Source organism: Apteryx rowi, unplaced genomic scaffold (assembly GCF_003343035.1).
Source record: "Apteryx rowi isolate R43461 unplaced genomic scaffold, aptRow1 scaffold_1103, whole genome shotgun sequence".
Classification (NCBI taxonomy): Eukaryota; Metazoa; Chordata; class Aves; order Apterygiformes; family Apterygidae; genus Apteryx; species Apteryx rowi.
Window position 1 is genome coordinate 25,961 of NW_020447313.1, and position 12,136 is coordinate 38,096.

Consider the following 12,136-nt stretch of genomic DNA (forward strand, 5'->3'; position numbering starts at 1 on the left):
TGGCCGGCCAGGGCTGCGGCACCCACCGACCTCATCCTGGGGGGTTCTGGGGTGGCCCCCCCCCCGGACTCTGGAAAGAGGGAGGAGGGGAAAAAGCAGGTTTCCCTGTGGTTTGGGAACATCTCTTGCAGGATGGGGGTGGAGAGGAGGGAGAAGGACCCGCTAAACCCGCTGTAATGCGCCAACATATGCCCCCCGCCCTGAGCTCCGGGGTTTCCGTAGCCGAAATCGCCCTACGGAGAGTGTTTCGCTCCAGGGAGGAAAAGGAGGGAGGGAAGGAGATGAGGAGGAGCCAGCCCAGGAGACGAGCTGGAAAAGTGGGGTCCCACAGGGTGGGTAGCCTTGGGGTCCTGCGTGGCAGTGCATCTGCCCGCTCCTGGGCTCTGCTCTCCACCGGGAATGCAGGGAAGGATGAATGGGACACCAGAGAAAAAAAAGGGATGGAGAAAGTAGGGAGAAGGAGAGTTGCAGACAGGAGAAAAAGGATGGGGCCAGAGGATGGGAAAATCCTCCCCGAATGCCATTGATCAAGGGGTCGGAGATGAGGCTCGCAGCCAAAGGATGGAGAGGAAGCCAATTTGGGCTGCGGGGTTTCAAGACCCCAAAAAGAGGCGGGGGGACCAACCTGTCCTCACTTCTCCAGCCCCGGTGGGGAGGAAGGGGCTGGACCGCGCGCCGCCAACCACCCCACCCCACCCCGGCACCCCTCACCAGGCCGTCCGGGCCCAGCGGCGGCAAAGGATGCGGCGGAAAGCCTTGCGGAAGTCCTGGTTGAAGATGGTGTAGATGACGGGGTTGAGGGAGCTGTTGCAGTAGCCGATCCAGAAGAAGAATTGGAAGACGCTGTCGGGGACCTTGCAGTGCTCAGGGCAGATAGCACCCAGGCTGTAGAGGAAGAAAAAGGGGAACCAGCAGAGCACGAAGACGCCGATGACCACGGCCAGCACGAAGGTGAAGCGCTTCTCCCGGTTGAGCTGTGCCTTCTTCCTCCAAGGGCTGGTGCTCAGCGTCGGCGCCTGCTGCACCAGCACCACCCGCCCCGTGCCCGTGGCCAGCGTGTCCATGGGGCGCCCGTTGCCCGTTGGGTGCCCATTGGGCTGCGGGGATGGCTCTGCACTGGGTTCCCCCGGTGAGGGCTGGCCAGGGCTGGGGGTCGCTGGCGGCTCCTCGGGACTCAGCAGGGAGGTCCGGTCTGCTGGCACAGGAAGGTTCCCTGGCTGTTCTCCATCTCCTGAGTGTCCGAGTGGTTTGGTGGCGCCATCGGAGGCCGTGGTTTGGGTTGATGGCCCTGGGGGTTTGGCCTCCTTGGGCTTGCTCTGGTGGGAGCCGTGGCGGTGGCGGCGCTTGGCGATCAGGTAGATGCGCAGGTACACGAGGATCATGATGAGACACGGCGCAAAGAAGGAGCCGATGCTGGAGGAGAGGATGTACCAAGCCTCTTCGTTGAGCTTGCACTGCGGCTGCCCGCCAAGAGTGTCCTTCTTCTCGCCCTTGTAGACAAGGGGTGGGAGGGAGATGATGGCCGCGATCATCCAGACGATGAAGATGCTGCACTTGATGCGGCGCGGCGTGCGTTTGGTGTTATATTCAATGGCGCGGCTCACAGACCAGTAGCGGTCGAGGCTGATGGCGCAGAGGTGCACGATGGACGAGGTGCAGAAGAGCACGTCCAAGGCCAGATAGATCTCACACCATGTCTTCTGGAAGTACCAATAACCCATGAGCTCATTGGCAAGGGAGAAGGGGATGATGAGGGTGGCCACCAGGATGTCTGCGGCCGCCAGTGACACGAGGAAGAGGTTCTGGGGTGCCCGCAGCGAGCGGCTGGTCAGCACGGCGATGATCACCAGCATGTTGCCCAAGATGGTGAAGAGCACCAGGAAGGTGACGGCAGCTGCAATGGCCGCGGTGGCTTGGACTGAGTAGCCCCCGGGGCTGGCCATGGCCCCAGTGCAGCCCTGCCTGACGCGGGGTCCGGCTACTGGTGCTCAGCAGCCCCCCAGGGTGCAGGCTGTGGGGCGGGAGGAGGAGGCTGGAGGGTGCTGGGGGGCCATGGCCCCACTTGCCATGCTGCCAGTCTGGCTGTTTGCACTTCCTGGGGGGCCCTGGGGCTGCCTGCACTCCTGTCCGGAGTCCCTTGTGCTGCCTGCCCTGTGCTGCCTGTGTTCCTGCCCGGTGTCCCTTGTGCTGCCTGCCCTGTGCTGCCTGTGTTCCTGCCCGGTGTGCCTAGAGCTGCCTGCCCTGCACTGCCTATGGTCCCTAGAGCTGCCTGCACCCGTCCCCAGTGTCCCTAATGCTGCCTGCCCTGCCTGTGCCCCTGTCCAGTGTCCCTAGAACTGCCTGTCCTGCACTGCCTGTGCCCTGCCCTGTGCTGCCTACGGTCCCTAGAGCTGCCTGCCCTGCCTGCGCCCCTGCCCAGTGTCCCTAGAGCTGCCTGTCCCGAGCTAACTGTGTTGCCTGCGCCCTGCCCGGTGTCCCTAGAGCTGCCTGTCCCGAGCTAACTGTGTTGCCTGCGCCCTGCCCTGTGTCCTTATTGCTGCCTGCCCTGCGCTGCCAGTCGCTGCCTGCACCCCTGCCCGGTGTCTCTAGTGCTGTCTGCACCCTGCCCAGCGCTGCCTGCACCCCTGCCCGCACCCCTGCCTTGCCTTGCCCTGCCCTGCCCTCCCCGCACCCCAGCACCCCTGCCTGCACCCCCGGTGCCGGTGCCCCGCGCCGCGCGTCCCTGCCTGCTGGTGCCGGTGCCAGTGCCGGTGCCGCCGGGCTCCGCGCTGCCGGGCGCAGCCTCCGCGGGGTTTTAAGCGGGCGCGGGAGGGGTTTGCGCCGCTGCCACCTCCCCGGGGGCGGAACGGGGCGGCCCCGCGGGGAGGAGCCGCGGCCCCGGAGGTGTCGTGAGTTGCGGCGGGCTCAGCGCAGGGCCTCGCAGGGGCCGAGTCGAGCTGGGGTCCCCCCCACGCACCCGCCGGCCCCGAGCCGGACACAGAGCACGGGGGCCAGCTGGGACCCACTTCCCACGGAGCTGCTCACCCGCTGCCGGGGCCGTGGGGATCACGAGCCGCCCCCGGCCCACACGGTGGCCGGAGCGTGATCCACTGCAGCCTCCGGGCAGCGAGAGCGAATTAACTGCGTTTTCCCCCCAGCTTCTCTCTCCTGCGGCCCTTCATGGCTCCGAGTCCGGTGGCGTCCCTTGCTCAGTGCTGGCATCCCCTGTGCGGCACCCGCATCCCTTTGCGGAACCTATAGCCTCTGTTCTTCCTCCTCCTCCTCCTCACTGCTGCCTTTGCACCCCCTCACTGGCCCCCCAAAGCCCTGGGGAGCAGGAGCTGTCCCCGCTGCCCAGCCGGGTTATTTGGGGCCGCGCAAAGCCCTCGGGACCAAAACGGCTCTGGCAGCTCCCATTCCCGCACTGGAGCTGCTTCCGCCCGACAGCTCCGGGCAGATGAGTCACAGTGGGAATTGCCTCCTCTTCCTCTCCCTGCAAACGGCCTCGCAAACAAAACCGGCCTCGAGCGGAAAAACACGGCACTTCCTGGCACGGTGAGGAGGGAGAGGAGCCGGCCCTGTGCCGCGGGCAAGGAATCCCAGGAAGTTTTTCCCAGGGAAAGCGAGGCCGGTGCAAGGCTGAGCTGGTGCGTTTCTGCCGGTGAGGCTGGAGGGATTTCGGTGCCTCCGCTGGCACCCGGCATGCTCGGAGCCTGCCGCATGCGGAGGGGAGGCCACAGGTCCAAAAGGGCAAGCGAAATGAAGGCAATAATTAATGGGTGGAAATAATTAGCAGCCGCTCACAGCGAGGCGATTCCCGATTTCACCCACCGGGAAAGCACCATTCCCACGCCGGGGCCGGGATACCCAACSCCGGAGCGGCCTCAGGACAAGACACAACGGATGGAGGCAGCGAGGCTTGGCACTTCTCCGTGCCCGCTGGAGCCGTCTGCATCCCCTGCCCAAGATTCGGTCACTTCACAGCCCCTCACTTCGCTCCAGCTCTTTTTTCCCTTTTTTTCCCTTTTTTTCTTTTAAAAAAAAGGCTACCTGTGTTACGGCACCTCGGTTGCATTTTCCAGTCCCCATCACCGAGCTGTCACGAACCCCTTCACTTTTCCACGTGGGATAAGGGCATGAGTCAGCCGCGCAGCGCTGCTCGGGAGCATCGTGCTCCATTGTCTCTCCGGCTCCTCGATTTCGGTTGCAAAAAGACACCTTTTGTCTGCAACTCCGGTCTTTTGAGGGGGTTTTTGTTGCGTTTCTTTCTTTTTTCCTCTTTCTTTTCGGAGGGTTGAAGATGCTTTCGGAACATTTCTAAGCACCTGCTGCTGCCGGCTCACGCCGGGCGCGTAGCAACCGTTACTGCTCCGAGCTCCTTTCCTCTCCCCATGCTGTCGGCTGCTACGGATCTGCTTTTGCCAGGACACGGACCTGCCGCCGCTTCTCTCCTCCCCATCCCAGGGATGCTGCAAGAGCTGGAGAGTGCCAAGACCCCTGGTGCCGCAGCCACCTCCGAGCTTCATCGCACCGACTCCGGCGGTGCCGCGCGCCTGGGAACGGAGCTAGGACAAAACCGAGCTTTCAGCGTCCGTGCGTGCAGAGGTTTCGGGAGAGGGACAGCGATCCTTGCTGCCCCGCCGTCCGCGTGCAATGGGTCACACCGTGCCGAGCCGCCCGGGTACGATCCTTTCTCCACTCCCTCCGGTAGAAATCTCGCCCCCGTCCATCCATAGACACCGTAAGCAAACACAAATCAGAAAGGCTTTGGTATGCCGAGGAAAGCAGTTTTTCCCCCCTTTTCTTAGCAAAATATTTAGGTACAAACACACGGTAACACACACACGGGGGTTCACGAGGGCTCCCCAAATCCTGGGACGCACATGCGGCCGACAAGCTGCCACCCGCTGCCCGAACCACAGCAGCTCGACCGCGTTCACGCCCCTAGCACGCCATCGACGCAAAACAACGTGCCTTAGCCCACGGCTAAGGTTTTGGGACCCTCCCCGTGCTGCTGGAGCAGCAATTCGGGAGCCCCTGCGAGAGGGGAGGAACTCCAGGCTCTCTTACTGCCGGGGTCCCATCCGGATCTCCAGCGGCCACATCCCGAGGGCGACAAGGAGGCAGACAGCAGCAGCCCCAGTGACCGATTTTTTTCCAGACCAATTCTTTGCTCTTGGATAGGGAGTGCTGCCGTCTAGCTGGTGGGAACGTGACAAGCAGCAGGTCCGAGCCCTGCCACTGCGCTCCAACTCCGGCCCTCAGCCCGCCTGGAGCGTCACTCAACTTTCCCGCTGCGGTAAACACACCGAAGACAGATGGGGAGATTCGGGACAGCCAGGCAGACATGGATCCAATCCCAATCCAAGGCCAGGGGGGCTAAGAAAACCCACCCGCTCTGCCTCTTTCGCAAGTCTCCTCGTGGAGATTTCTACCTGGAAAGAGCCGAAGCCTGCGGATCGCTCCTGCTGCCGCCCTGCACGGCTGTCCCGCGGGGCTCAGCACCAAGCGCCACTGAGAAACCGCAGCTGGAATGTTTGTGGGGAAGAGAGAGGGGTGGAAAAAAAACAAAGTCGCCCTTTCTATGGGTTCGGGGCAAAAATCTACCCTCTACCGACTGCCCTAAGTTCGGTCCCAGACTCTTCTCCCGCCACGTTTCTCACCGTCTCCGAGCCAGCAGCTACCTCTCAGCCAGAGGCGCTGCTCCGCGTCTACCATCTTGACCCGCACAGCCCTTTCCAAGCCCCCCCCTAACCGGAGAGGCCGCGGCCAGGCAAGCTCCGACAGCTGTGCCGCGAGCAGGATTCCTGCGGCGGGTTTTCCCTGGCTTCAGACCAGTCGAGCTTCTCCTTCCAGCTCGACCTGCAGGTCACAAACGCCTGTGAAGTTTATCTCTTTGCTGGCATGGCTGCTAGCGACAGAGCCGACGTTGCCGGAAGGAGGGAACGGGTGCTGGATGCCGTCTGCCAGCGTCGCGAGGCTTCGGTTCATGTAGGTCTCCAAGGATTTCAGGAGTTGCTTCGGTTTCTTTTTGGTGAACGACTCCAACTCTGGAAGAGTCAAAGCAAAAAACGTGAAAGCAGGAAGACCGCGTGGTCCGCACGGTCTCAGGGGTGCGGCGCGGAAGGGTTTTACCACGTATCTGCAAGCTTTATTTCTGGCGTCTCAACATTACCATCGCCACCCCCTTCCGGAAAGGGCACGACCGCGTTTTGCTCAGGAGAGGCTGCACTTGGCATGAGAAAGCAGGAAAAAAAAAAACCCTCGCCAAAAACCCTTGGCCAAACTCAGCGTCTCAGCCTGACCTCACACCAGATCCCCCCTCCCGGCCCGATCCCCCCGGAGGGGAAAAAACCCAGAGCCGCAGGGGAAGCGGGGAGGGCGAAGCGCGAGCCCAGCCGCAACAGCTGGAGCCCGTTTGAAGAGGGAGCCATTAGCGCAGCTCGTCCGAGCAGCTCTGTTTACAGCGGGCCCATCTTCTCCGGGGTAAACAACCTCGCTGTTTGATTTAGCGCTTACTGGGAAATAGCACGGCGTCGGCAGCTCTGCTTAGAGCCCGCGCTACGCTGCTTATGCAACCGCGCGCTGTAGCGCATTAGTAAACCCGTAGCGACGGGCGCTCGGGGGGTAAGAAACATCCCAGTTTGGTTCCCCAAGCTGCCGTGACACAACACCCCTCTGAACCGGGACTTATCTAATATCTGAGACGCAAAGAGGGGGAAAAAAACCCACAGGGCGCTAATATATTCATTATCGTTCTCGATAGAAAGTAAATCCTGGTGTGATATTAAGGGATGAGCAAGGGTTTGGGCCTTCCGTGCGTTTCACCCCTACCTGTTAGTCCTAGTGGGCTACGAACGTCCTCACGCGCGGCAAAGCGCACCAAAACCAGGCCACGACGGTCCTTCAGACCAGGCTTATTTCCCTCGCGTGGGGAAAGGGAGGCAAAGCGCAGGGAAACGCACCCTTTAGCAGGAAGTCCGAGTCGGCGACGGTCTTGCGCTGCGCTTTCCAGACGCCGTAGAGACGCAGGAAGGCCGCCACGTACACGTCGTTCAGCACCACGATGACTTGCTGCCTGTGGTTGCACTCCCTGAAAAGGGCCAGAGGGCAGGCTCAGCCGACGGACACCCGTGTGCCGCAGCAAGACGCCGCGCGCCGCCCAACGGGAACCGCCGGCGGGGGCCGTTTCGCCTCTCTGCCGCCAGCACGCGGCGCGGTTGCCCCGACGGCGCGAGGATCCGGGCTGCCGCCAGCCGCTCGGCAGCTCACCTGGAGAGACGTTCCTCCCGCAGGGCCTGGATCACGATGCGAGTGATGTTCACCGACATGAGGCAGAAGGGGAAACTCTGCAAGGGAACCGGCGTTGCGTCAGCGCTGCCGCGAAAGGCCTCCTCTCCTCCGGCGCGCGGCCGAGGCCGCGCCAGCGGCCCCGTTAGCTGCCTCGCTCCAGCACCGTGACGCCTACGGATTCACCTATCGGGACAACGGTACCGTGGACACAGGCTCAGACGGATGTCGTGGCTCAAACCAAGATTATATCCCGGTTAAAGCCAAACGTACCCAAGAGCGATACCCCAAGTCAAAAGCGAAAGGCTCTGCCCGCTCCTGTTTTCGTGCCGTGCTGCTCTCGGCTCATTAGCGTCACGACGCAGAGGTCAGTCGATATCAGAGTCCTATCGCGAACGGTCCCAGAGACCGCACCACCGAGCAAGCGGGCCCAGTGACAAGTCGAGGCCTTACTTCGAAGAGAAGCCGGTTTTCGTGCTTACCTTTCCCCGAGCTTTAGGAATAAATAGGTAAATACCACCGCGGAGAGCAAGCAAAGAAGGTGGAAGGACGTGCCTGGGTTTCGTGCTGGGACAGCTTGAAAATCTTGTGAGCTAGAGGGAGCGTCTGCGAGTCCATGACAAAGTACAACATTTGCATTAAGCCCAGCATCCCCGTCCCTCGCAGGTCAGTCCCGGGATCGGCACCTTGAAGGTAAGGAGAGCCCGGTGAAGCGAGGGACTGCCTGGCCCACCCAAAGGCGCTCTCCAGTCACCTGCCCTCTTCCGCGGGCCGGATGCACTTTGCCACGGCCCTGGCATTTCCAGAGCAGGGGAATCACTGAAGTCTGGTGCCTTCAGGGATCACATCCCGGGGCAAAGCTTTGGGGCAATTTCTATGCCGGTGTCGGAGCCTCTCTTCTATGCGAGCAAGCACTCCCTCTCCTACCCACACACCTATTTCCCTCAAATCTCTAGGAATTAGTGTCTTCAAGCTCTACCCAGACCGAGCAGATCTGGCTGAAGCCAGTAAATTAATGCAGGGATGTTAAAACCAGTTGCGCCCTCGACACCGTAGAGGAGAGGGAGTCATTCGCCTTCCGTTGAAGTTTTTAGACGTCATTAAAAACCGGCCGATTTAACACACGAGCCAACCAGATGGAAAAACTCCCGCAAAGCGGCATTTGACAAGACAGAGGCCGCTTTAATCACAGAGGTTTTCTTACAAAGCAGCGGCTGAAAGCAACCTGCACCGCGACCTTAGCAACAGAGCCCCGACCAGGGCTTTGCTAATAAACCAACCCTCCAGAGATGCCTCATTAGCCCCAGAGATCGCTTGCTAATGAAAAGCATTAATAGCCCGGCAAAGCAGTTACACCGGTTAGTCCTCGTTACGCCAGCACCAGCTGGAGACAGGCAACGGTGCCGGGGCAGCAGCAGGCGTTGGCATATCAGCACCGGGCTAAACGGTCCAGGTGTTGCGCCGGCTGTGACAGCCGGCCAGGGCAGCAGCAGCTACAGCTCTGCTACCAAACGACAGCAGGAGCGGCGGGCGCACGAAGGGAACGAGCGCCTTTACACTCTCTTTGGATCCCACCTCCGGAGGAGGGCACGCGATCGGCGTGATCTCCCCGGCACAGACCCCAGCTCGCTCTCCGCCAGCCGTACCTTGAAAGCCGAGCTCTTCCCAGTGCGCCCCGTAGCGCGGGCAGCTCAACGTGGAGCGGGTGAGTTTCTTGTAAACGGTCTGCAGGATTCTCATGTGCACCGTCTCGTTGTTATCCAAGCCGCCTGGCGGAGAAAACACCCCTGAACACCTCTGCAACGCTGAGCGTCCCGCTTCCCTAACGAGCCACGGGGGGGAAAAGAACCACCACCAGCTGCAGGGCAGGTGTGTAAAGCTAGAATCCCACTGGAGACCAAGTCCCGCAGCCAAAAACTGCCTAYATAAATAAGGAGAAAATGGAAGCCAAGCTTATCCTGCTGGAAGGGAGGAAAAAAAAAGTATTAGAGGTGCAGAAACAAAACTAGGGTATGGCAGACCGCACCGGGTACTGATTAACTTTGACATTGTGGAAGTTTTGCTAAACTGCTGGCCAAAGTAGCGCTGCCCAAGGAACCATGACCAGCACACAAACCGCTCGCACAGGCAAAGGTTTTCCTGCGCAAACGTGCTCGACGCGTGCGACACGCCACGGGCCAGCTAGAAACGATGGCCGTGCTGGACACGGACAATCTCCTAGGCGAGGAGAGGAACAGCCAGGGCAGGACRCACGTTACACTGAGATATGGACAGAATTAACGTCTCGCAAGTTTGCATCGCTGTCTGAAAGAGGAGACRGAGATCAGGAAGGGTTGTACGGCCCCCGAGCGCCTGCCCGGTATCGTGTCGCTCCCTCGCCGCGGGCGCAGGGCTAGTGTGGCAGAGGAGTCACCAGCAAAGAGGGGACAAGGGATTTGTGACCCTCTCCGCGGACGTCGCCAGTCGATGGAAGGGAATTCGCGAGTACGTCAGCGACAGGGGTGCAAAGGAGACGCCCGGAAAGCGGAGAACACCTGCTCCGGGATGAGCAGGCTGCCACGGGATAAGCGGACAGACCACGCCGTGCTCCGAGATCCCCTCGGGTTGCTTCACGTGAACCCCGTGMGGGATCAGCAGCGATAAATCCGACGCTGCCTGGGCCGTGGTTTCGTACGGGGCTGCTTTTATGGAGCAGGAAGGGGATACTCACACTGGGCGATGGCRAGAGCCAGGTCCCGCTCTCCCTGCAGCTGCTGCTGGAGCCGCGGAGGGCCGAAAAGGAAGTGAACCAGTGCAGCCAGACCTCGTCTACGCACCGTCGCTCGGATCTTTTTCTGTAGAGAAGAAAACGCCCAAAGAAACGATCAGAGTGGGCCAGCGGCTTTGGGAATTGGCCACGAGAAAACCCAGCGGGCAGGCTGGGAAGGAAGGGGTCAGGAAGAGCCAAGCGGAAGGAAGAGGAAGCAAAGGGGAAGAGGGAAGCGCAAGACTGCACGGATGGGACAGAGCAAGAGGCAGAGAACAGGAACAACGCGGACAGAGCGGGAGGTCCCAAGTTGAGGCCTCAGCTCAGCTACTCGCCGCACGCTCTCGCGGAGGGCACCCATGGCTTCTCGGTGCTCCCACCTCCTAATTCCTAAAACTTCCCGGCGGGGACTAGCAAAACTGCAGCCACGCGGGCCGTGAAAGGGCCGGAACGCGCAGCCCCGCTCGTACCCTGCACTCGGAAAGATCTGCGGTCTGGAAGTGCTGCAGCGCTTCRTTGAAAGAGATCAGGGGCACAGGACCGGCCGATTCCTCCAGCAGCCCTGCAGAGAGGCACGGAACAGGATTACCTCTCCGGCGCAAGCTCTGCTCCGTGCTCCAGCTTCCCCGTGCCGAAAACGGTTCCTGCACGACACCGGAGCGGCAGCTCAGTCACGGGGGGGCGTCTACGCTCGCGTCTAAGTCGCTACGTATGGTAGCAAAGCAGTAATGCTTGGGAATYGAGGGGAATAAAGTGCGTTTCCAGCTTGCTCCCTCTCCTTCTGCCCTTTCCTCAGCCCTCTGCCGTCTCCCAAAACCTTGTCCCAGCCGCACGCCCAGCTAGTCCCGGTCTCTGBGCTCTCTGGGGCTCCCTTTCCCTGCCCAGCTCTTCTCCGTCCAACGCTACGAACGATAACGAACCTCCTTCTCCCAAGACAGCAGCTGCTGTCATTAGCTGTACCTGACTGGATGTTTTCCACGGCTTCCCATTCCTCCTGGGCTCGCCGCCACTCCTCGCCAGGCTCTGCCGAGAGAAAGACGCCGAAGGTTAGATTCGGGTGGACGACCCAGGACGGCGTCCGCTCGCTTCCTCCAGCGCTCGCCAGGACACCTAGGGAGGCAAAATTTCCCCTTTTGCTTCTTTTCGCTCGCTCGCCTCGCGGCTGCTCTTCCATCCTCTCCAGGATGAGCACAGCGGCTGMCAGCCACGGAGCCGCTCGGGGCCCTGCGAGCTCCCCAGACGTTTCCGCCACCGAGGAACGAGAGGATAAATAAAGAAGAAGCAGAGCGAAAGCTTACCAGCTCCCGTAGGCTGGCCCGCTCCCCGCATAAGAGCCTGCAGGAGACTATTTTGTCCCAAAGCCAAGATCTGAGCGGAGAGAGAGAGACACAGCAGTCACCCAGCAGCGAAAAGAAGGGGATAAAACACCAGGAAACCCCCCCCGAGCCCTCCGCAGGGAGGCGAGCCCAAAACCCTGAGCTTTTCCCCTTAGGGAATAAACGCCGGTCTCCGCTCGTGGACGGAGCCAGCCGTGAGCTCGTGAGCGGACGCGGTTTGGTTTTACCCCACCCTGTGCGTTACCGGCTCCGGCTTGCAGCCCATCGGCCGAGGGCGGGAAGGGGAAAAGCCCCGTAGAGCAAACGCTGCAGGAGTTACGGGCTGGAGGCGTGCGCAGATCCRCGTTCAGCCTGCATGAAAAAATAGTTATTATATATATATATGTATATATATATTTAAGATGCAGTGCAAGGATGCGGGAGGCTGCGCTGCTCGTAACGCTCACGCCTGACACGCACCAGTTGGGAGGCGGCAGAAGCGGCTCGGCAGGCGTCCGCGGCGCCTCYGGTGCTGTCCCGCAGGGAGCAACGGGGGCCGAGCACGGCGAGGCGCCRGCAGAGAAGGGTCCCGGCGGCTCCGGGCGCAGGTGTCCGCGCCCGCCGCGGCCTCCTACCGGGGCGAAGGCGGTGGTCTGGCACCCGCCGGTGGCGCCTGGTGCCCCGCGACACCCGGACAGAGGCGCATGGCGGCGGCCCTGGGAAGAAAGCGCAAGTAAATAGGGAGGCGCTGGCTCGCCTGACCTCTGACCCCAGTGCCCCCTGACCTCTGACCCCTGCTCTGTCC

General features: G+C 61.5%; 2 protein-coding genes across 6 annotated transcripts; both read right to left on the reverse strand.

The window, feature by feature from the left end:
- On the reverse strand, window positions 1–2,625 carry ADRA2B (adrenoceptor alpha 2B). The gene has a single exon (XM_026076342.1). It carries the CDS (start codon window positions 1,941–1,943, stop codon window positions 708–710), a length of 1,236 nt encoding a protein of 411 aa, XP_025932127.1. The 5' UTR covers window positions 1,944–2,625; the 3' UTR covers window positions 1–707.
- A 118-nt stretch (window positions 2,626–2,743) lies between these two features.
- ELMOD3 (ELMO domain containing 3) lies at window positions 2,744–11,698 on the reverse strand. 5 transcript variants are annotated; one of them, XM_026076355.1, is made up of 10 exons: window positions 11,597–11,698; window positions 11,314–11,383; window positions 10,976–11,125; window positions 10,486–10,577; window positions 9,980–10,103; window positions 8,916–9,038; window positions 7,825–7,955; window positions 7,252–7,328; window positions 6,945–7,072; window positions 2,745–6,029 (listed from the first exon to the last, which is right to left on the reverse strand). In XM_026076355.1, the coding sequence occupies exons 1-10, from the start codon at window positions 11,615–11,617 to the stop codon at window positions 5,809–5,811; spliced, it is 1,137 nt and encodes a 378-aa protein (XP_025932140.1). In that variant the 5' UTR covers window positions 11,618–11,698; the 3' UTR covers window positions 2,745–5,808. The 5 variants fall into 5 exon arrangements, with proteins under 5 accessions (XP_025932177.1, XP_025932140.1, XP_025932159.1 ...); XM_026076384.1 differs by having other exon boundaries at window positions 2,746–6,029; window positions 10,976–11,038; XM_026076392.1 differs by lacking the exon at window positions 7,825–7,955 and having other exon boundaries at window positions 2,744–6,029.
- Window positions 11,699–12,136: the final 438 nt, after the last annotated feature.